Source organism: Dermochelys coriacea, chromosome 2 (genome assembly GCF_009764565.3).
Source record: "Dermochelys coriacea isolate rDerCor1 chromosome 2, rDerCor1.pri.v4, whole genome shotgun sequence".
Taxonomy (NCBI): Eukaryota; Metazoa; Chordata; order Testudines; family Dermochelyidae; genus Dermochelys; species Dermochelys coriacea.
In genome coordinates this window covers 267343849-267368274 of record NC_050069.1, presented here as the reverse complement: position 1 = coordinate 267368274, position 24426 = coordinate 267343849, and the positions used below count along the sequence as shown (strand labels likewise).

Sequence of the window (24426 nt, the reverse complement as noted above, 5' to 3'; positions counted from 1 at the left end):
GTGCCCAACTCCTTGCCCCCGTGCTCAGAGAGCTTCAGGAAGCCGAGACAGCCCCCGTTGGTGGAGCCGCTCAGACTGTGCTGGCGGGACTCGTACGACTCCTTGACGTAGAGCTTGGTGAGCGTGTCCTGCCAGCCGGCCAGCTTTGCCAGCTGCCTCACCGTGTCGTGCTGGGAGTAGATCAAGTGGAAGAGCTGCAGGTGGGGAGAGGAGAGAACGGGGCATGTCACGGACCAGCGTGGCCGACCAGACCTGTTCCCACTCCCCGTGCCCGCCAGAGGGGGAGGAGTTTGGCACGAGCACCAGGGCATTCCACTCGCCTGCCTTTACTGGGGCAAACAAGGATTCACCCAACGTCCACCAGTGACTAGCCCTCACGGTTCAGGCAAGACTGGGTTAACAAAGGGTGCTGGGCCTGCCCACTGCTTTCTGCACCCCTCAAGACGGCAGCACCGTGGGGTAGGGGAATCCTCCTTAGAGGGCCCCACGTGTGGTCGAGAGAGGGGTCACGCCTGACGCTCCTCAGCCCAGAAATCAGGGCTCCCACATCTACAGCCCCCACGGTCTCTGCTGGCCTGGCTCCAGCAGCAAGGATGCAACGGCCCGAGCTGCACCCGCAGTCCTTGAGCAGAACTCCATTCACCTCACTAGGTACTTGTACGGCCCCAACAGCGCAGCATCCAAGTACTTGCTCAGACACCCACAGGGACTAATCCCCCACACCCCCAGATCTGGTGAGCAGCTGAAACCCGTCCAGCAGAGACCAAGAGCCACCACCGTAGGGATGTGTTCGGCCCTTTGGTACCTCCGCCCCTTTGCGGCGGCACGCTGGGGATGGCTCCGAGTTCTGAGGCAGGGACGTCAAGGGGGGCTGAAAGCCTTTGATCATGCTGAGCTGGACCTTTGCCAGCTCCGCGGCTCCTTCCCTGGCCAGCCCTTCTCGTGACACTGGCTGGCCGGCTGCCTTGAAGGGTCTCCATGGTAGCCAGCCAGCCGCTCAGCTGTCTTCCCGCCCCATGTGGCTCCAGCTCCTGCTAATCAGCATCTCTCCCCGCTCTCCATGCTTGGGAGGGAAATGGAGAGATGGGGTCAAGCCTGGCTCCGCTGCATACCGTCACCCAGGACCGGGCCGTGAGAGGGATCTAGGGACACCATCAGCCCGGCTGCGACCAACAGGGGATGGAATCCAGGGTGTCTGCATTTAGCCCTGCAGACGGACGGCGTCTGTCTGTCTATGGAACAAGGGCAGCTCACGGCTCTGACAATATGCCCCTGCCCTGACTAAGAGGGCAAGATGGCAGGTCAGCCTGCAGGTGTGTCCGCTCGGGGCACGGGCTGCATGGCCAATCAGTGTGAGACAGGGCAGTGCCTCAGTGACAGACACCAGCTCCTGAGGACACCCAGCCGTCTTCGGAAGGCAACAGCTTCCAGGGACGTGGGGCGCGGAGGGCACGTAAAGAGACAGAGCCAGCTGACTAGGGAGGCTTGGGGGCCTGATGGGTTAATGCCCCAGGCCCGAGTTTGAGCCCATCTGGGGCTGTACGTGCAGGTAGTGACATGGACTCGTCTCTCTGCAACAGTGTATGGTCAGAGAAGCCTGCAGAACTCCTCTGCCGGCTCCACGGGCCCTGAGGGCTCCACGCCGGACACTCCTACCTTCCGGCAGGTATCCAGCCTGACTGCCAGCTCCGCCCGGTGGGACAGGTACACCACAGCCATCAGGTCCTTGTAGCTGGGAGAGTCTGCGGGGGATGAGAAGCAAGAACGGGCGTGGGATGCGGCCCTGTGGAGCGCTGACCTAACAGACACTTCCCAGGCTACAGCCCAGCCTGCCTTCCACGGAGACCACCGGCTGCAGGCGGGTGATCCCAGATCCGAAACGTATGGCTGACCCCTGGCTCCATAAATCCCAGGCTCTCTTTAGCATCACGCCCTCTAAGTCACGTGGCTTGTGCCCAGCTGGGTAATGCAGCAGGGCCACAGCCTCAAGGCAGGCGCCGTACCTGAGCCAAGGACCTGCTCCAGGAGACACCGGAAGAGCAGCATGGACACCGGGATGTCGTTCAGATACGATATGAGCCCTTGGTAGCCAATGTCCTTCAGCTTCAGGCGGTACTTGCTGCGCTCGTGGGCCTTCTCATATTTCAGCATCTTGTACAGGACCTGTGGGAGGGTTAGTGCTGGCCTTAGTGGAGGGGCTTTGTGGGACCCACCACGGGCACTGGCCAGTTGGGGGGGCCTAGTGCTGGAGGCCAGGGGGATGCGGACAACACCAGACTCTAGGACTCGCATCTCACCTTGAAGACTCTCTCCCGTACTTCGTCCGAGAACTTTCTCTGGACGAGCAGCGAGAACAGGACCTCCACATTCCCTGACTCAAAGAGGAAGGCGTAGAGCTGCTCCTGGGAGGCCGGTTCTTTCAGCAAGCCATGGATCACCTCCAGAACTCCACACACCTGCAATGGCCACGGACGCAGTTACACCCCCGGACAGAGATGGCCTGCGTATGCCGACTGGCCATCACCCCCAGACCCAGCAACCCTTTGGCCTGGCCTCAGGATACAGCCACGCCGCCCCGGCTCTCAGACGAGTGACTGGCAGGGATTCGGGTGGGATATTCATGGTAACGGGGATTGCTGAAGGTGCTGTTATGGTTGGAAAAACAGCTCCCGAGGGCTTGTCTACATGGACAGTTAAAGCGGGGAAAGCTGGGGTGTGAATCTACAGCACACACCTTTGCTGCACGCTACCTGGCCACGGGGACCCTGCTGCTGTGTGCTAGAAGTGCCGGGGTGCGCCCCAATCTCAGTTTGCAAACCACAGCAGGTCAGAGTGCACAATAGAACCGCTAGCGCAAGGCAGCTGGGTCCGCACAGACACTTGGTAACGCGCTGTACATTCCTGCCCCAGCTTGCCGCACACTAACTGGCCAGTTAGACAAAGCCCTCAGCCATTCAGCTTCCTGTGGGTCCCCATGTCCTACAGATTATCACTCACCACACACGGTTTTACCCAGGGCCAGCCCCACTACAGCGGAGCGAGCTGGGTCAGGGATCTTCCTTAGGGACATCACTAGGACACAACCTGGCTTCTAGACCCCAGGTTGCAGGGCTGGATCCGAGTGCCCCCAAGCACAAATACACAGAGTCCTCCCGAGCATCACGTCATCACTGCGCTGACTCCAGCTACAGTTCCAGCTTGGTCCCGAGCGGGCACTTCTCAAGGCAAGGCCACGGCTGCCGTTCGTCACACCTCCGGGACAACCCAGATGCCTCTGAGCTCTCTGTTCGGATGCAGTATTTGTACTGCAGTAGCGCCAACGGGCTCCGGCCAAGAGCAGGGCCCTGTAGCGCTAGGTGCTGCACAAACCCATAGCAAGAGAGTTCCTGCCCAGGAGAGCTTGCAGTCTCAACAGGCAGGACGAAGAAAGGATCGCGCCCCCCTTTTAAAGATGGGAAATGGAAGCCCAGAGAAACAAAGAGTCATCCGGGGATGTCTGTGGCAAGGCCAGGCAATGAACATAGCACCCCCGAGTTCCAATTCTGCACCTTAACCACAAGACGCTGCACTCTAGTGGTGCCTCTCCCAACACCAACTGCCCCACCTCACCTGGTGTTCATCATGCACCGCAGCCAGGTAGTTCAGGGCGCTTTGCATCTCGTCGGCAGAGAAGCTCTTGGTGAGGAAATCCTTCACCAGGCTGAACAGGGACATCTGCACCGTCTTCACGTCGTCTGTGGGAATCGGCTTCTCCTTATGAGTGCTGCGAGGGGAAAGGGGGAGGGAACTTTGCAGTAAGGGCACACGCGGCACCGATGGCCTGGCCCGGATGCAGAAATGGGGGAGAACAGCATTCCTCAGCCTCCCCTGGCTTCGCTTTATACTGCCACCCCCTACAGGGCTCCAGCCCCCAACAGCGGCAGGCACGGTCCCTGGTCACAGAGCTGCTTAGTGAAGCGTGCAGGACAGGAACTCTCAGGCTGCAGGAATCCAGAGCCATAGGGCAAACCGGGGGAGGGGATGGAGCAAGAATCGCAGCGTCCAGGGGGGCTCCAAAAGCAGCAGCAGAACTGGCAAGAATGGGGCAAAGCAGCCTCACCGGGAGTCAGTTCTACTCCAGCCTTGAGAAGCTCTCACGGAACAGCCTGCCATGGGCAGTGGGTATCGAAGGCCAGGGGAGGTTAAGCCTCCCCTAACCCAAGTGTGACCCCGCCCACGCTCTGCTCCGAGGCCCCGCCCATGCTCCCCATCTCCCCTGAAGCCAGCGGGGCTCTGCTCCAGCTGGAGGTTAGGGGTGGTGGGGCGGCCGGGGCTCCTCAAGCCGCGGGAGTGAGGGGTGAGTGAGGCGCTCGGGGTTCTGGCGGGTGGGTGGGGGCCTCAAGTGGAAGAGGCGGGGCCGCAGGCTAGCCTCACCGACCTTGGGGGGGTTACCTGCTGCCCGCGTTTTCCCCCCCTTGCAGAAGCCCCTTGGATGAGGGAAAAGAAACGGATGGGCCCTGGGCAGAGCAGGCTGGAGAGAACATCGTCTCAGACTGCTGGCGCCAAGGAACTGGTTCAGTTTTCCCATGGGCTGCCTCAGGACATCCCCTCTTCTCCAGGCATTGAAGGATTAAAGCAGCTCAGCCAACTCACCGGGACAAACAGGGGCAAGCTGGAAGCCGCGAGCCAGCCTTTAAACAACTCACCCGTAGTACGTCCGAATGGAGTCCAGGATGTATTGGACCCCATACTTCTTGCGGCTCCTCTGCTTGTGGTCCTTGATGGTGCTCGATAAATGCTGAATGTGACCTGCAGGCATTGGGGAAAAGAGGAGGAGAGCAGACACATCCAGAAGATTAAGTACGTTCCCGTATTTGGCAAGCAGAGACAGTCGGGACATGGAGCAAGCTCTCAGCCAAACCACCCTGGCCAGGAGGCAGCTGATCCTGACCCACACAGGGGGAAGCCGTGAGCTGCCAAGGCCCGCTCCAGCTGGGAAGCAGACCCCCAACAGCGCTTACTTAGCCTGACAGCGAAGTCACTCTTGCTCCAGATGCGGAAGTCGAAGAGCAGGTACTGGTACAGGAGGTGTAGTAGAAAGCTGTGGCCCTCGGCAGCCACCTGCTCCATCAGGGACTGCGACGCCATCAGCACGTTCATGTCCATCATGAGGCTGGAGACCTGACAAGTGCAAAGCAATGAGAGCTGGGTGGGCAGCACCATTTCCATCCAGCAGCCGCAGGGCATTCTGGGACTTGTGAGTCATGTGACCCTGTGTTAGAGCTCTCAACAAAAGACTGGCAGATGTTTTCCTAAGCCAGAGAGGGGGCTTAAAGGTAGCAGAGGACTTGCCATTTCGGGTGATGGGAGAGAAGGAGAGAATAAACTCAACCACGAGGGGTAAAAGGGATACATGTTTGGGTGTCCCCACAACATGTATAAAATACTCTATTTCTCCAACACCTCAGAGATCAAGCCATCAGTATGCTCCAGAGTCAACACCCTATTGAAATGAGTGGGAGCAGAGGTCACCCATCATAGCTTGTTCCAGCTGGGTTACAGCCAGCACTGCATGGCATTACATGTATTCCCCGATTGGACATTCCCCTTTGCAGGCACATGCAGTGGCCCAGCTGCTGGCTTTAATGCACCATGTGTTAGGTCCTGGGCTCAGCTCTGCCTTGTTTAGCTCCCTAGGTGACCTAGGCTCTGACCGGCTGGCCCTGGAAGTCTCTTACTTTCTGCAGCAGAGCTCCAATGATTGCCGGCCCGTGGCACTGCACCAGACTCTCCTGGTTCACGGGGTGATGCTGGATAAAGTTCTTGACCAGCAGCAGAAACGCAGCCACGCCATTCTTCTCCAGTCTGCCCTCTGCAGGAGAGGACGAGAAGGATCAGCCAGGGACCAGCTCTTATTGCCAAGTGGGGGAGTGGGGCTGGCTGCCCAAGGGACAAGTAGGTACATGGCCCAGGCGAATTTCAGGGCTCCAGCGGCGTGTGGAGGAGCTGGTCTCCCGCTGCCCCGCTCCCATGCTTTACCAGCAATAGCCAGGCCGATGCTGCGCTCACCGGAGGACTTGCTCAGGGGGATGAGCATGCCTTGGCGACTCCGCGAGGACGTCAGCTCTGGCCCAACCAGGTCGTGGGTCTCCTGGCTGTCCTCCGATTCTTTTCTCTCGGCCGCCACTTGGTCCAGCAATGGGAGGAGCACCCCCATCCCGCCAACACAGTTCACAACGTCCTACAGGAGAGAAAGAGAGAGAGAGAGAGATAGATACAGGGCCTGGCTGATCCACCGAGACCAGCAGGGCGCACCCTGCCCCGCCCACGCGGACGCTGCCTCTTACAGGGTAGTGCTCAGGTAAGTAACATGCAAGTCTCCGGCGAGTTACCAGCCAGAGACACCCTCCAGCACAAGCCTGCTCAGGCCAGGGGACTGCCCCTAGGAGTCAGCAAGAGAGCCAGCTGCCGCTTCCCAGAGCCAGCCGCCGGCAGTGCAACCCAACAGCCAGCCAGGGGAACAATCATAACAGGAACAAGGTTTAGCAGTGCAACAAAACCATCCGTGTGTGTGTGCGCGTCTCAGCAGCTGTGCCTGACTTCTCGTTACCAACACCAGTTTAACTCTATTGACCTCAGCGGGGCTACTCCTTTGTAGAAGAGAATAAGGCCCACTGAATCTAAACGGTCTAGAGGACTGAAAGCTTAAGTTAGCACCAGGGTCTTAAAAGCCAATAAACCGGTCTCAAAACGCTGCTGGGCCGATTGTTGTCCTAGAGCAGCGTTCGATTAGCTGCCATGTGCGTGCGAGTCGCACAGCGAGACCGTGACTGTACGCTGTGTGCCGTGATGTTATCGGGAACACCCCGGACAACACAAGACTGCCAGTGGTTTGCAATCCTGAGACAGGAGCCTGGGATGCAGGGTTCAAGCGTTCCTCCAGTGCATCAATATCTTGGTAGTGGGTTTAGAGAAGAGCAAGGAAAATGATCTGGGAGCTGAAGGGACTATGGGGTACAAACAATTATTGCTCAGCCAAGCTCAGTGTAAGGGGGTAATGGGGCAAGGGGAATCCTATGGGTGGGAGTGTCAGAGAGGAATGATCTAAGGGCCATACAGGGAGAGAAGCTAGGAGCGAATGGGATGGCATTAAGAAAAAAGTGTCAGGAAAGTCTCCCTGGCAGTGAAATATAACTGTAGAATAGCCTCTTAAGCCTCAGTGCAGGAGATCCTTCTTAGCAGACCCACCCCCACACTCTTACGTGTTCTGTAGCATAGGAGCCAACCTCCTCTGTTCCCAGGGGGGATGCTCGACCCCCCCCTCCATCCTTTCCCCCCAAGTCCCCACATCCGCTCTGCCACTTCCCGCCCCCACTCCTTCCCCTCCTCCCCCAACGCCTCCTGCATGCCGCCAAACAGCTGATTGTGGCAGGTGCTGGGACAGGGGGAGGAGCTGATTGGCAAGGCTGCCAGTAGGTGCTCTGGGGCTGAGGCACCCATGGAGTCAGCACCTATGTCCTGTAGGGAAAGAGATGAACTGGGTGCTCTAACCCATGCGATTAAATTGGGATCAATGCATCCTCACGTTGTTAGCGTGGTAGGAAGCCCCAGTTCCTGGATTGCTTGACTACCCAAGACCACATTTCCCACCGAGTCCCAACCTCGCTGGCCCAGCGCCCACCAACTCCAAGAGGCGGGAGAGACCAAGAGGCAGAACCGTACCTTGATATCCCAGTTCACCACTTTGTGTCCGGTCAGCCTCCCGTCAAAAAAATGGTTTGGAGACAGGTCCAGGCAGATGTTATTTTTACAAGCCTACAACGGTGCAAGCAAATGACATGTCTTTAGCAAATACTATGGCCATGACAACAGGTTCAACACACACATGCTCCCTGTCCTGGCATAAGCCATCGCCCTAGACAACCCGACACAAGGAGAGGAAAGGTAGCCTTGGGGTTTGGGCTGGGACTCCAGAGATCCAGCATTCTCAGCTCCGCCACAAACTTCCTGCATGACCTTGGGCAAGTCACTTGATCTTTCCAAGCCTGTGTAGAACAGGGATAACTACTTCGGCTGGTCTGTTTAGATTGGAAGCTCTTCAAGGCAGGGGCTGTATCAGTGAGCACACAAACAGCCACTAGCACTAGCGAGCACGTCTATGGAAAACGCCATGTATCCAGGAGAACCAAGGGCAGGAGGGCCCGTCTCCTGCGTCATCCTTGTCATCAGGAGTCAGAGTGGCTGCTACAGAGATCTAGTTAAAGGAAAGGCTTCCCAGTTGGGCAAAACGCTGCTCTGTGGGAGAGCCTGACTGATATCCCAAGCCTCGTGTCTTACTCCCCAGGCAGTTCTGGAGGAGCAGTGCGCTCAGCTCTGGGCAGGGGACTCACAACACTGAACGGTTCAAACTTATGTGTGTTGTCTTGCTAGAATATGGTGCAGCACAAACTCTGCTTCACCGACCCATGTGGATCGTGAAAGCCAGGTCCCGCCACACAGCGGAACCCATCATCCCCCGGCCCGGAGGGGTTCACTGCCCCAGGATGACAGCAGATCGAAATCTAAACCAAGCCCATCCTCTGCAGTGAAGCCCAGTGGGCGTGACCCATTGGATGACAGCCCAAGAGCTTTAGCACAAAGAACAGCTCCACCACCTTGGCCTTCGCTCCCACAGGAAAGCCCTTGTTACAAACAGCAACCTCAGACAGTCACAGAGTCACTTGTGCCGAACTCGCAGCCCTGGGAAGGCAGCTACTTTGGTCACCCCGCCGCAACGCGCCCCTCATCTCTGTACGCCCATTACCCACGTACCATTCCAGCTCCACCTACAAACTCCCAGCCCCTTTGGAGAACTGGCCAGTGCTCAATGCAGCAGGCTCTCCGAGCCCAACGCAGCCCATCCAAGCATGGCTCAGCGAACCCCCAGTAGCACTGGCCGTGCCAATCCCTCGAGATGAGGCCAGCAGGGACCGAACCGCAGAGAGGTGCCCAGGAAGGTCTCTCCTTACCTGGGGCGTGTAGTACAGAAGTAGCTTGCTGCTGAGCTCCAGGAAGTCGCCTTCCGGCTTGAGTTGTGACGTAACGTTTGGTCCTGTGGGATGGAGGGAACGGAGAGTGGGGTGAGCAAGCGACAGGCACTCCATTGCCGGGCTGGCCCAGAGAGCCGAGCACGTGCTTCCCCCTGGGGCTGACCCTACTGGTCAACGAGTGCAGAGGTCAGCACAGCTATCCCTGGTCTGATCCCCAGTGGGCCTGGCCCCTGTGCAAGAGCGACCTGCCCCTTTCTTCCTCCCAGCATGGGTCCCTGCCAGGTCAGCCTCTACCAAGAGTGCCCAGTGCCCTCCCAAGCCAGGGGAGCGGTGCACTCGGCACGGTGGGGCTTCACACCCTGCTAGTGCACACTCTGGGGCTAGGGAGCGTGGGGCCCCATCCAGGCTATGGAAATCCATCCTGCAGCAGGGCCCATGTGGCTAAACACCCTGTTCAGCCCTGCGGCACAGACTGCGTTATCGGTGCTCTGGAATCACTGCACAGCTTGGACTGTCTGTGCACCGGTGGGGTGTGGGTGGCATGCCGCGATCCACAACCACGCTGCCGGGAGTTGGGGGGCAGCTCCCACAAATTCCTCAGCACGTTCCAGGCCCCGCCGGTACTCAGGGTCGGAATCCACCAGCAGCGACTTGTGTCAGACAGCTAGCACTGCTCTATGCCCTGCAGGGCCAAGGCCTCCAAGAGGTCCGTACTGCCCCCCTTCCTCCTGCTTCACACCCCACCCCCCCGAAACCGCCCTGCAGCAGGAGAACAGCCTCCCGGGCCGTCCGCAGAGCTGCACGAGGGATACCACGCCTCAGACCGGCTCACTGAGCGAGGAGAGGCACCGAAGAGGGAGATTTTCCCTTTGAGACCCAGAACCTACCTGAGGAGAAGAGTGCTTTGACCTGGGTCTGCTGGAGGGCTTCACAGAAGATGGACACTGACCCCAGGTGCCCTTCAAGGGACGTAGGGGTCCCCCACTCTGTGTCCTGACTCCCTGCTACTGTTGTAGACACCTGGCCTTCTCTGGGGGGCTGAGCGGCCCCGGGAGTCCAGGAGTGCATGGCCAACGAGGCAGGGAAGGATTGGGAGCGGTTGAGGGAGGGGTGAGAGGGGAAGGCTGGCTCCGGCGAGTGTGAAGGCGAGGGGTAGACCGTGGAGGTGGTCGTTGTCCGGTGGCCGGCGGAGCCGATGCAACACGAGGTGAACGACTGAAAAGAGAGAGAGGGAACAATTGCACGGAGCCCGGGAGAGGAGGGTAACACGGCTCCTCCAGTGCCCCTTCCCCCCCAGGCCCTTTGACTTGTATTTAGACTGAAAGCTCGACAGGGCAGGGGCTGTCTCTTACGCGCCTTTGTACACCGCCTAGCACACCGGGGCCCTGTCCTTGGTTAGGGTCTCCCGGTGCTGCTGCAACACGAGCAGGAAGCGTCATGTTCCCAGAGACCAGAGCGGCAGGTGGCTGCTGACTTCTCCTTTCTGTAGCCACCGTGATCAAGCCCTCCTCCTCCACCCAAAGACGCGGGACTAGGACCTGCCCTCCACCACTGGCACCTGGAACGACCGGATCAAGCAATGCACGATGGGAAAGGAGGCTCCTGGGTCTCCCCTCAGCAACTAGGGGTCGCTGTCGAGCCGGAGCAGCCTCCATACACTGAACAGCGATGGGGTCCCTGGGAGTTGGTCTATGGCCTAATGTTATGGCTCAGATACCAGAATCTGAGACAGCAGAGATGAACGAGACTATGACTGTAGGACCCACCCAATCCATCTCCCTAGGGACAAAGGAGGCGCCGCTGTCGTGTTTTTACCTCTTCTAGTTCTCAGTCACCTAGACAATGAGCTGGGGAGAACCCTGGGCCAAGGCAGCGTTTCTGTTTAACACGCTCTGGCTGGGAGATGCCCTGGTTTTTAGATCCCGGCCCTGCCAGCTGCTCCATGCAGAGGGACCCCTATGCTCATAGGGAGTCCCACCGTCGTCCACCGACGAGCAGCCACTCATGGGGCAGAGCCTGGCTCAGCACGCTGGCTGTCCAGCGCCTCCCTCATCCTGCTCAGCTGCCTGGCTGTAGGAAGCCCAACTCCAGACTGCACTGGCGGTCCCTCGCCCAGGAGATCCAGGGACAGTCTGGAGGCTGCTGTCGGAAGGACCCGCGGAGTGCAGAGGAAACCACGCTCTGTGCCGACCGGTACGCCCAAGGCTCTCTGCGCATGCCCTGCGCTCCGAGCCCGGCATGGCTATTGCGGCACCACCACTGCATTCGACATGAGGACATCCGCCTGGTGAGATTCAACTACAGGCTGCTGCTCAAATCCCCCAGTGATTCACAGCATGGATGCCCTAGGCACCCCGAAAACCATACACAGCGCTCCCCACCAGCCAGGCTCTGAACTGTGCTGGTTACCCAGGAAGGAGTTAAACCCGAAGCAGGGAGAGGCGCAGGCCAATGGGGAAAGCCAGCTACTAGCCGGGTTGAGCCCCTCGAACTCTGAGGGTGGCAAGGTGGCTCAGGAGACGGCGGGGCGGATGGGCACCTCTCCCCCCGCCATGGGAAGAGATATGAGGGTGCCCAGGAAGGAGCAACCTCCTGCACAGAGTTGGGATCAGGCCCTTCCCTCTAAGGGTTTCCTTTATAACCGAGAGCATCCGAGGGGGTTCTCTTGACGCACATCCTCCCAACCTCTCCCGGGCATGGTTGCTTCCCAATAGCAGGAGGTGGGGCTCCATGGCCTGGCATCACTTCATCCAAGGTGCCCCCCCCCCCACTGCCCACCTGCAGATTCTCAAGTCAGGCCCTTCAGATCTGACCTTTATCTGACATGCCTCCCCCAACCCCCCCATTGATTTTTCTCTCTCACCCTCCCCCTTCAATCCTGACAGGGCTAAAACCACTCAGCCCGGTCTCAGTTCAGCCCAGCACTTACTCCAAGTTCAGCCCATGCTTCCAAGCCCTGTCCTAAGCAAGGATGCTTTGCTGAATCGGGCTCAAGTAACCTTCCTCAGCCCTGGCACCCTCAAAAGCGTGAGAGCAGAGCTCCTCTCCCCCACGACCTGCACGTTCTTCTCACACGGCGCTGTACAGGGGAAGGGCCAGAGGAGAAGGGAACTAAAGAAATCAGCAATGGAAAGCTGTGGGGAGGCGGCAGGACAGAGTGTGAGGAGGCGAGGGGCCTGGCCCAGGACAGCAGGGAGGGGAAGGATGGGAACAAGGCAGTAGCACCCAGATGGTCCCCCCGCGTTACCTCATTGAAGGAAGGAAAGCGCAGCTGAGCCACCTGCCGCAGCTGCCCGTCTGTATAGATGTTGACCAGGTTCTGGCCGAAGGGCCGGCGGCCGGTGACGTGGACGATGTCGATGCAGTGCTGGAGGAGAGAGCCGGGCAGGGGAGAGTCAGCGCCAGCTTCAACCCGGCCCCTTTACTGACTATACAAAGCATGAGCCCAACGACCTGCAAGCATGAGCCCCAACTACGCTCCTTCCCCACTTCCAAACGCCAGACACTCAGGCTTCCAGATCCCCTCCTTCCAGACTCTCCCCCTGCAGACCGTCAAGGAACCTGCGGCCAGCTGCCCCCAATCCAAGCCATCTCCTCCCGGAATTGGGGGCAGCTCAGGACCCAAGAGGTGCCCAGATAACAGTTCAATGGAGGTTTAGCTTCTCAAGGCTGTGGTGGACATATGGGCAGTCTCCTCCGGGTGGAAGGCACCAGCGGCGTAAGCGAGACACAGCAGTGCTGCTCCCCAGCACCGCAGGGCAGGGCGTGAAACGCACCGTACCGTGCTGAAACTGCGGTGGAACACCAGCCAGAGCCCGGGCCGGGGGGCACAGTGAAGCACCTCTACGCTTGGGGAAGGTGCAGTCGGACCCATGATGGCTGCAGTCGGTCCAGCAGCACGGTGCCACCTCCATGCTGGGCGGCTGACTCAGTAGCGGCTCGCTGGGAAGAATGCTACCTCCTGAACCCCCCATGCATTGCTCAAGCACCTAGAGCAGAGGTGGGCAAACTACGGCCCGTGGGCCACATCTGGCCCGCAGGACCCTCCTGCCCAGCCCCTGATCTCCTGGCCTGCGAAGCTTGCCCCAGGCCCTTCCCCCGCAGCCTCAGCTCACTGCGTCGTTGGCACAACGCTCTGGGTGGGGGGGCAGGGACTGCGAGGTCTTGCCGGGCAGCACAGCTGCAGAGCCGGGCCTGACCCGAGACTCCATGCTACGCGGTGGCATGGCTGATTCCAGCCAGGCAGTTCGGCTGTAGCGCCGTCAGCCACTGGTACTCCAGGAAGCGCGCAAGGGGGCGGGGGGGGGGGATTGGATAGAGGGCAGGGAAGTGGGGGTGTGGATAGGGAACAGGGGGGTTGAATGGGAGCAGGGGTCTCGGGGGCAGTCAGGAAGGAGAGGGGGGATTGGATGGGGTGGCAGGGGGCAGAGAGAAGTGGTGGTTGGATGGAGCAGGAGTCCTAGGGGGGCCGTCAGGAATGAGGGAGGGGGTTAGATGGGGCAGTGGGGGGCAGTCAGGGAGCAAGGGAGTGGTGGATGGGGCAGGAGAAGGGGGGGCACATTAGGGGGCGAGAAGTGTGTGTGGGGGGTCGGATAGGGGTCGGCCCACACCTGGCTGTTTGGGGAGGCACAGCCTCCCCTAACCGGTCCTCCATATAATTTTGGAAACCTGATGTGGCCCTCAGGCCAAAAAGTTTTCCCACCCCTGACCTCGGGGCTCTCCAAAAGGTCTCCCAGGCAAGCGCTGGTACAGCTCCACCCCGAGCAGCTTGCGAGAGCCTGTCAGAGACACGCTCGCAGCCCAAGTATGTACAGCTGCAGTGGGAGCAGTAATAGGGATGCTGCACTGAACAGCCTGCTGCTTGTTTTCAAGGCAGACCTGACACTGCAGCAGTGTTTATTTCAGACAGACGTTTGCTAGTGTAACCCACACACCTGCTGTGTTCTGTCCTAGCTAGTGGCACCAATACCACAGAGAGAGAGATTAATGAGTTTGCTCTACAGCCTTTGTTAAGAGCCAGTTGGCTTTTAGCTCACGCAGTAGAGGCTCATGCACTAAGCTCCAGAGGTCCCAGGTTCGATCCCGCCTGCCGAAGCCTGGGGTCTGTCAGCAGGTCTCAGAGCTTTCAGTGAAGGCACTGGGAGTCAGATCCTAAGAATGACCATACCAGGCCCAACTGATAGTCCCTCTAGTCCAGTATCCCATCCCAGAGCTTCAGGGGGAGCATACAGAACAGGGCAATTTTGGAGAGATCCATTCCTGCCTTCCCCTCCCAGTTTCTGGCAGTCAGAGGTTTAGGATCAGCCCGAGCATGGTTATGCATCCCTGACCAGCTTGGCTAATGGCCATCAATGGACCCTTTCCTCCATGGATTTCTCCAGTTCTGTTGTGAACCCAGTTACATACCTTCCCCCTGTGACCGTCAGCAAGTTACTTCACCTCTGAGCCTTACTATCTCCTTGTATAGAGGGGAAACTGAGTCTGATCTACTGCCTTGAGTGAGGCACTAAAGAGACCCTGGACTACTGCTTCCTGAACTGCATGTTCCTGTTTGCTGCTGTCCCACTTCACCTACAGACACCTGCCTGAGATATGGTCCGGTGGAGGGGGTACCGGCCCCAGGACACCTGGGCTCTATTCCTGGCTCTGCCACTGATCTCCTGAGTCGCCTTGGGCCAGTCACTTGTCCTCTGCTTCCCCAACCACCCGGTGGCTGTTTGGACTGCAAGCTCTTTGTCTCTCAGTCCATGCATACGCTGCACTTAACATAACTGGGTCCTGATCTCCACTGCGATTGCTAAGCGCGACCCTAGAAATTTGCATCCTGACCATCATGTTGTCTTCATATCAGGTGCCACCCCCAGTTTAAATAGGTTGGCCTCAGTCTTTTGGGGGAGTGGAGAAGGATCCCCCCCAGTGACGAAAGGGCTCAGAGGAAACCCATTGCTTTAACTGCAGAGCAGAGGGTCACTGCGTGACATGAACAGCCTGTAGATTCAGAACAGATGCAGGAAACGCTAGGGCACATGGGCAAAGGACAGAATTCTGTGGCACCTCCAGTACAGCCATTGCAGGGGCTAGTTTTAAAGTAGGCCGGACAATACCAATCAGACAGATCCAAGTCACATTTCAGGGTGTATGCTGACCCCCCCCCTCGTGGCCGAGTGAATTCGAGATTGCCACAAGCAAGATGAAGACTTGATGGACCAACTCATCAGGTAAGGCCAATGGAAGGGCACAGGGTGGCCGGAACAGAAGGCACTGGAATGAAAGGGGATGTCCCATCCCAGCATAAAAGGGACACTACTCACCCATGCAGAATCGTTGAAGGTGAAGTCCGGGAGTGCCACTGTCATATACTCCTTCTTGGTGCACACTGCCACCACCAGCATCCCGTCGGCCGTGAAGAACGCCTCAAAGCCGGTGCCACTGGCCGTGAAAAAGCTGCAGGGGGGAGTCACAAGGAGGAGGGAGGACCGTGACTTGGGGGTTAGAAGCTGGCCCGAGGCCCTGGAGGCCAGAGGGAGAAAATGGAAGGGAACGGCTGTGGGAGGTGTGTGAACGAACATGCCGCTGGAAGTAAAAGCCTGGAGAAGGACAGTCAAACCAGCAGAGAGAATGGTTGCAGACAGCTTGGGGTGGGAGGGTCAAGTGAATCATTCAAGGATGAAAAATCAGACAGATGGGGATGATTGAAACCAGACTCTGAGCTCACAGTAAAGCGAAGGTGATCAAGATACAAAACAGGAAGGGAAGGAGAAAGACACCAGATAGGGCTCTTAACTTTCTCCTCGAGGAAGACTACCTGCCGTGCTCAGAAAGGGATTTAAAGCAGGGAGTTCTCCCAGCCCTGGATGCAGGGGGAGCAACTGAGACCCGCTGGGCACTAGGCACCAGTCTAGCTTCCTTTGCGAAAAGCTGACGAGCATGGGTGGCAGGTGGAGATCCCTGCTGGGGAGGCTAGCCCCCGTCTCTGCCGCTTCTGCCCACGCCCTTCCCATGATCGGTGCCCTGAGATCCCCTGCTGCCCCCCCTCCACCTCCCATGGCTGGAGCCACAAGCTCCCCCCGCCAGAGGAGCCGCAGGCTGGCCGAAGCTGCACCACACCTCCCCTCCCCGGACCCAACCCGCCCAGGGGAAAAGTATCTGTTAGAAGATGCTTTTGATATGCCCCATGCAGGTTCCAGGGTGCCTGAAGAGGTGGTATGTGCCTCAGCTGTCCCAGAATCTGCACGGGGCATAATAAAGCAAAATCTTTGCCACCAAACCCCGCAACTGGGGGTCCCCTGGCCTATTATGCCCACCCCCCATGCTGACCAGTACTCAAGGGGAAGTTTCTACGCCCAAGTGGGGTTTTACTTCACCCTGGGCTCAGAGTCAAGCTGGGTTCTTCTCATCCCGTGCATCACCACCAGTAATAAAGGATCAGCACTCCAAGTTAGAGCCGCGACCCTGTGGTCTTCAGATTCTGTCCAAAGCTGCACCATGCACCCCCTACTTTCAACGCTTGAGCTGCACAGGTGGGACAGACCTGAGTTTGGCCTGGCTGGAGCGTAGCTATCAATTCTGCTCTAAGTATTTATCTAGCCTCCACCACACTAGTTTGTGAGCACCTCATAGAACCAGATCATATGGTTCTGTATTAGTAGGAGCATTGCCAGCAGATCGAGGGAAGTGATTATTCCCTTCTATTTGGCACTGGTGAGGCCACACCTGGAGTATTTTGTCCAGTTTTGGTCCCCCCACTGCAGAAGGGATGTGGACAAATTGGAGAGAGTCCAGCAGAGGGCAACGAAAATGATTAGGTGGCTGGGGCACATGACTTACAAGGAGGCTCTGAGGGAACTGGGCTTATTTAGCCTGCAGAGAAAAGAGTGAGGGGGGATTTGATAGCAGCCTTCAACTACCTGAAGGGGGGTTCCAAAGAGGATGGAGCTTGGCTGTTCTCAGTGGAAGCAAATGACAGAACAAGAAGCAATGGTCTCAAGTTGCGGTAGGGGAGGTCTAGGTTGGATATTATGAAAAACTTTTTCAGTAGGAGGGTGGTAAAGCACTGGAATGGGTTACCTAGGGAAGTGGTGGAATCTCCTTCCTTGGAGGTTTTTAAGGTCCAGCTTGACAAAGCCCTGGCTGGGATCATTTAGTTGGTGTTGGTCCTGCTTTGAGCAGGGGATTAGACTAGATACCTCTTGAGATCTCTTCCAACCCTAATCTTCTATGATTCTAAGAGGGGAAGGTCGGGAGCAATCCTTCCTGGGAAGGGTTGGAAGGACTGGAGCCCATAAGGCCCCATGAGGCTGATGGGTGACCTCTGGTAAACTTAGCTGTGTGTGGTGGGGGGCGTTCTTGATTGTGTTCCATAAGTTTTCCTTGTAATGCTTTCACCTCAAGAATAAATGTGCTTGCTTGGAAAGGGCTGGAAACTTAGAGCTGCTGGCAATACACTGTTCATAGCCTGTTCAGGGATATCACAGTGTAGGAAGGGAACTGTGCAGCCTGGAAAGACCCCGCTTAGGAGGGAGGGAGACATGGGTCTACCAACCGCGGTGATGGCTGAGGAGCCGGGAGCCGAGAAAGGGTACTCTTGCTAGGCCACGAGAGGAAATACAGGTGCAGTTGTCCTGAATGACAACAGTCACCGCTTGTCAACACAAACTGCTGTTTCTAGGCAAGATCCTACGATATCAGAGGGATAAATACAGGAGAGGGAGAGGAATTATTTAAGCTCAGCACCAATTTGGACACAAGAACAAATGGGTATAAACTGGCCACCAGGAAGTTTAGACTTGAAATTAGACGAAGGTTTCTAACCATCAGAGGAGTGAAGTTTTGGAATAGCCTTCCAAGGGAAGCAGTGGGGGCAAAAGATCTATCTGGTTTTAAGATTCTACTTGATAAGTTTATGGAGGAGATGGTATGATGGGATAATGGGATTTTGGTAAGTAATTGATCTTTAAATATTCAGGGTAAATAGGACTAATCCCCTGAGATGGGATATTAGATGGATGGGATCTGAGTTACCCAGGAAAGAATTTTCTGTAGTATCTGGCTAGTGAATCTTGCCCATATGCTCAGGGTTTAGCGGATTGCCATATTTGGGGTCGGGAAGGAATTTTCCTCCAGGGCAGATTGGAGAGGCCCTGGAGGTTTTTCGCCTTCCTCTGTAGCATGGGGCATGGGTGACTTGAGGGAGGCTTCTCTGCTCCTTGAAGTCTTTAAACCATGATTTAAGGACTTCAATAGCTCAGACATAGGTGAGGTTTTTCATAGGAGTGGGTGGGTGAGATTCTGTGGCCTGCGCTGTGCAGGAGGTCGGACTAGATGATCAGAATGGTCCCTTCTGACCTTAGTATCTATGAATCTATAAAGGAACCTAGCACTTACACAAAGTTTACCACAGTAACAACTCAGTTGCTGAAATAATTCAAACTAGTCAAATAAAGGTGTGAGGCAACTGTGTTCCATTCTTAAAACTGTGTTTGTTGGCTGACTGCTTTCCAAACTCCAGGGATCTACAACGGGTTTCCCGTTCGCATGAAAGGAAGGGAAGGAGGCAGGTGGACACTGCCCACTCCCCTCCACATGCCCCACCTGTATAGCTGTTTCCGCTTCAGCCTCGTAGGCAGATCCGGCAAGCCTTCGGGCTCCTCGTTCAGACAGACCCAGGCGTGGAAGGCAAAGCCACTCCCGGGCCATTTCTGGATGGCCGGCACCATAATTCCGGCCATGCTTGGCATCAGGTCGAAGTATTGCAGTGCCCTCTCAGACTGGTCCTTCCTCGCCATGCCAGAGAGTGCCCGGATGACCAGCGTGGTATAAGGGTGGGGCCCCTTGCCGGGCTCGGTCCATAGCAGCCTGATGAGCTGGCGGAGCTCCTCCGGCCGGATGGAGAGGCTGCCCAGCACCTGCAGAAGGTAGATGAGGTTTTCGGAGCACTTCCGGTCCAGCTCCTGCTCAGCGCGCAGGGCGTCCAGGAGGCAGCTGACCATCCCTGCCTTGACGCAGGTCATGCGGCTCGGCAGGGAAGCGTCGCAGATCCTCTTCAGCCAGTCGGACAGGAACACCTGCAGGTCCCGTGACTTCAACTCAGGGAGCCACGCGATGAGCATCAGCAGCGGCTGCTCATTGCGGATGAGTCGGACGGGGAAGGCGCTGTGGTCTCCTTCTACTGCCTGGCGAGACAGAAGGCACAGGGTCACATCCCTTGGCCGAAGGGCGCGCCAGCCACCTCCCCACTGCCCTCTGGCGGGGTCAGCGCCCGGCCTGCTCTGAGCCCACGGATGGGCCACCGGGGTCATTGGTACGTGTGCTGCTGCAATGCATCATGGGGCATTCCAAACCATGGAGAACGCCATCCCACCACACGTGGCAGCATCTGTAGATGACTAGCGTCTCCGTATACTGGGAACGCACAACCTAAAGGGGAGGACACGTGACCCCCCCCCCCAACGTGTCTCCCCTGCCCAGTGACCCCTCCCGCAGCCTGGGGCCGCAATGCTCTCCCTGCCCCATGTTACTTGCTGGGGGGCGGAGGGAGGGGCGCATCTCGGTCCTCCTCTCCCTGTGCCTCCCCCGTGCACGTTCAGGGACAGAGCCGCTTCTGCCTCCCAGCCAGGCTCCCTCAGGCAGAAGCAGCTCCATCCTGCTCAACTCCCAGCTGCCAGGGAGAGCAGCCGAACGTGCTGGGGGAGAAGCGCAGGGAGAGAAGGACAGAGCTCCTCTCCTGCCCCGCCAATCTAGGGGGGCATTTGACACCCCCCATGCTCCCCCACACGTTGCCTCTGGCAGTGTCTATGCACAACTCCACACAGACTGGCATGCGCATCACACGAAGGTTCAGCTGAGAACCAGCTGGGCATGTAGGTCACGTGCAGGCAGGGGTGGGGTGGGAGGTGAGAGGGGCATACAAAGGTAAGGGGGCCGGGCCAGTGGAGGAGAGGGGTGTGAGGCTCCCACCAGCCCCAACTCATCACCAGCTGTGGAAACATGACCTTGCAATCCCAGACACCACCAGGATACATGAGCTGCTCTGCCCACAGGACCCACATCACTGACGTTCAGCATGTGGTTTGCCCCTGTCTGGAGGCTGGTTTATGAGCTAGCTACTGCTGCTCTGATACTGGAAGTTTGGCTCAGGCATTAAAAGGCCGTGAGTTTAGATCCAGAGGTTCTTGGTTCAGTCCCTGCATCCGAGCCAACCAGGGGCATCATTGCACTGTAGAGGGAATTCGATTATGGATGAATTTCCCCTCCCACCCACTGTGTGTGGAAATATTTTACCAGCCAGTTCAGACTTCTGGACAAGGCAACACCCAGACATGCAGCCTGGGTGCCAGGAAAAGGAGTTGATGCCCGCAGAGGCTCCATCTGCAGCCTCTTCCCAGATCAGTAAAAAGATCGGATACAGAGCCAGGCTGCAAGTATGTATCTGTGCACTTAAGGGTGAGACACAAATCAGCATCCTCTAGAAATGACATTGCTCAGACAACAGGACCGAGGGGCTGTGAATGCCCCAGAATTGCACCTCTGGAGTCCTTCTGAAGACACAGAAATGGCTTTGCTGCTTGGCAGCTATGTCCATTTATTTATTACTTGCATGGCAATAGCCCAGGGGCCTCAATCCTGGATCAAGGCCCCCACTCTCTAGGCACCGCACAAACCACTTCACTGCTGCACTCATGGTTTGCAAGTGGAAAGCTCTCAATGGCTCCATGGATGTCCGTTCCCATCAGACCTAGATCCTTATTAACGTCACCCTTCATGCCCCATCCTCCAGTGCCACAGGCCCCCTGGCGTGGTTTAATTAGTCTGTCCCCATGGCAGTGATGAAGCAGCTGCTTTTGAGGAAGCCAAGCGCTGCGGATGATGGTATTGCTTGAATGGATGTCAAAACTGCAGCCGAGTCATCCAATAACTTGCAAATGGAGAAATAACCTTTCTCGTTTCTAACACGAGAACTCTGCTGCCTTATCATTGTCAAGGCATCTTCCCCCAGCAGGGCTTTCTTCCTGCCCTTTGTATCTCCAACTGTCTTGAGCTGACAAGCTAATTAAGGGAAATGACTCATTCTGCAAACTCCCCCTCCTCTGGGACCTAGAGTAATCGGGTCTCTTCCGTTGAAGGCAGAGAAATCTTAACCTGATCTCTAGCGGGAAAGCCAAGGGCTATGCCTGACCCGCTGCACCCAGAGATAAACTAACAGGTGGAACAGACGCCTCATTTGTATTCCTTTGCTTGTACTGGGGCCCTTTGTGCATGTCTAGGGCCCTACCAAATTCACAGTCCATTTTACGGTCATAGGATTTTAAAAATAAAAATTTCTTGATTTCAACTACTTAAATCTGAAATTTCACAGTTGGTCCTAACCCAAAAAGGAGTTGGGGGTGGGGGGTCCGCAAGGTTATTGTTGGGGGGGTTGCGGTACTGCCACCCTCACTTCTGCACAGCTGCTGGCGGTGGCGCTGCCTTCAGAGCTGGGTGCCCAGCCAACAGCTGCTGCTCTCTGGCCGCCCAGCTCTGAAGGAAGCGCAGAAGTAAGGGTGGCAATACCGCAACCCCCTCAAAATAACTTTGCAAACCCCCTGCAACTCCCTTTTGGGTCAGGACCCCCAATTTGAGAAGCACTGGTCTCCCCCGTGAAATCTGTACAGTATAGGGTAAAAGCACACAAAAGACCAATTTTCACAGTTCCATGACAGGTTTTTCATGGCCGTGAATTTGGCAGGGCCCTACTCACGCCGCAGGGAGCAGTACCATCTCACGGACATGGCCCAAGGCTAGGAGGCAGGAGATGGGTTCTATTCTCAGCCATCTTGGAGCAGCTCCAAGTCCCTTAATGGGTATAACTATTCTTAGTTGCCTTTGATCTCTACATGTGCGACGCTGGAAGATTACGGCTCTGCAGCTGGCTGGGTCGTTTCCAGCTCAGGTGAATACACACATGGCTTTTGTTGAGTTAGCAGACTAACAACACGAGCGTCGCTGCGGCGGCGTGGGTGGCAGGATACATGCCTAGGATCCCAGGTGGGATCATCTCATCAGGACTACGCTTCTACCTTTAGCGCACTAGCTCGATTAAAGCTAGCGCGGGTACGTCCGTCTGAGCTGGAACTCACACCTGCAGCTCGAATGTAGCCATACCCTCTGGCAGAGTCCAGCCCAGGGCCTGCGAACACATGTAAACCTGCTCAGAGAACAGCCCCCAGGCACACGGGCATGCGTTCTGGCCTACACTGCCTTGGTTCCAGGGCATGCTGGAAACGAGGGAGCTGCCTGATTCAATGGAACTGTGGGGCCGGGCTCCCTGCACTTGTGGTTTGACGGGAAAGCGCTTTTCCTCACGGCAATCCGCACTGAGGATTCCTGATGCGCTACTCAATGGTGTGTTTGTTGTGAGTTTCATTCCCTATCGTGCCTTGATCTTCAGTTCAAGGACACAGCTGCAGTTACTCACCCGGCTGGTTTAGCGCACAAGGCAGGGACGGAGAGGAAAGTAGGGGGGTATTGGCACAGGCACAAAACAGACCACAGGTCAGCAAACATGACAGTGCCCTCAGAAGGGGCCAATTCTCACCTGGCTCCAAGGGGGGCTTGCAAAAGACAGACTATAAAAGGTCAGGCCCAGGGAATCACGATCACTGTACTGGGGAGTGAAGAGGAACCAGCAAAGGACCGTGCTCAGTAAGGAAGGAGAACAGCTCATTTTATTACTTCCCTGGGCTGCACATGAGAAAACAGATGGGCTGTAACCCATGTATCCCACCCCAACTCTAGCAGTCCTGCATTAGCAATAGCCCTGGGTGAGTCGCCAGCAACGGGGATTGAACTCAGGATCTCTGGCTCTAAAACCATCAGCCTCTACTGGCTGAGGCAAAGGGCTAGGCTGAAGTAGTACCAGATTCAAGCCTCTAGCCATGGCCTGGCCACACAGCAGTGTTGTAGCATCCCTGACCCCACCAATCCCATTTGGGGAACGGGACGCTTGGGGCCGGGCACTGCAAAGCCATGAGCTGCCCCGCAGCAGAGCTCAGTCTTTACCATGTTCAGAAGCTCCTCAAGCAGGCGGGCGGTGGGTTGGCTCTGACTCCTGAAAACTTCGTACAAGTGGGAGTAACCGATCCTTTCTTTGAACACCTCCTGGAAGCAAGACACGTGTCCATGTTAAGTGCATGCCCTGGCCCCATACACCCAAGCACAGGGCAGGGGTGACGGACAGGGTGTGGAACCGAGATAATTCAAAATGGTATTTTTATTTGAACTGGAACCAAACTAAAACCATAAGTTTGTCCTACCTAGGACCTGAACTGAAAAAAAAATTGCGGTTACCAGTTAAAATAAAGGGTCTGCGTGCTTTAGAACAATATTAAAAAAAAAAAAAAAAAAAAAAGGACCGATCTTATTGTCATTATTAAACAACAAAATAACCAGCAGCCCTGTGCCGACTCCCAGAAAGGCCTTGCCCCCGTATGACGAGATGAGAAGGAGAATAGAAGTAGACCAGCCCACAAGAGTAGGGAAGGAGAGGAGATGCTTGGGGAGCTGCCTGCACAGGATATGTTGCTACGTAAAAGGCCCGCTCTCTGGTCCCAAACGTTAAAATAACGCCTCAAGCCTCCTCCCACCAGCCCCAGCACCTGGGGCTAGCTCCTCCCTCCAGTCGCTCCACTTGAGGTGGGGCCCAGGCTCTAAACTCAGATTTATTCCTTCACAGCAGAGGCCCAAGATGAAAGAGCAAACATTAGCAGATGCTGTTTTAATTTGCTCAAACTGTTCCTAACAAAAAATAATAATCCCATGGATTTGACAAGGCAAAAAAAAAAAAAAAAAAGCCACCAGGAAACTCACATAAAATTAAAAAAAATAAATGGTAAAAAAATAGTTTCAGTTTTAAGTTTCAACTCGCTTTTTTCAATGCATTTCCACGCTGACTGGAATTTGATTTGAACTGTTCCTAACTGGTCACTGTTACCATTTTTCGGTGGCTTGATCCGGAACCGAACCTGAACACACTGAATACAACCAAACCTGAGCCAAGCCAAACCAAACCCAGGTCCGACTCCCCGAATGGGAGTTAAAACACAGCCACCTGGTATGATTTGTTCAAAGCCACTCAGAAGGGTGTGTCTACACGGCACACTCATAGTGGCATGGAACATATATATAGCCGTGTTGGGGAGTGTGCAGCCTAAACAGCATGACTTAGGTGAGTAGAGTCTAGACCCGCCAGAACTGTAGGGTATGTACCCTGCGTGACTCGCTACGCTCTCAAACGGTGCCTCCCCATCTACACTCCCCCCCCCCCTTTTTTTTTTTTAAAGCAATGTAGTGTCCTGCTGCCTACCCGCTGCTGGACCCTTTCCACATTGCCTGTCCCCACCAGAGCCTTTCACTGCTCCCGTGTAGCTACATACTGCAGCAC

The 24426-nt window shown here is 56.5% G+C and overlaps 1 protein-coding gene across 1 annotated transcript in view; it reads right to left on the bottom strand.

Moving 5' to 3' along the window:
* NBEAL2 (neurobeachin like 2) overlaps positions 1-24426 on the bottom strand; it is a 180805-nt gene that overhangs the window by 31556 nt on the left and 124823 nt on the right. Inside the window, 16 exon segments of the mRNA XM_038390938.2 lie at positions 100-194; positions 1657-1742; positions 2004-2163; positions 2298-2456; positions 3610-3763; positions 4686-4788; positions 5001-5160; positions 5718-5851; positions 6049-6220; positions 7702-7794; positions 8988-9070; positions 9896-10223; positions 12256-12375; positions 15320-15452; positions 18600-19180; positions 23046-23144. Coding sequence (XP_038246866.2) covers positions 100-194; positions 1657-1742; positions 2004-2163; positions 2298-2456; positions 3610-3763; positions 4686-4788; positions 5001-5160; positions 5718-5851; positions 6049-6220; positions 7702-7794; positions 8988-9070; positions 9896-10223; positions 12256-12375; positions 15320-15452; positions 18600-19180; positions 23046-23144 — 2660 coding nt within the window.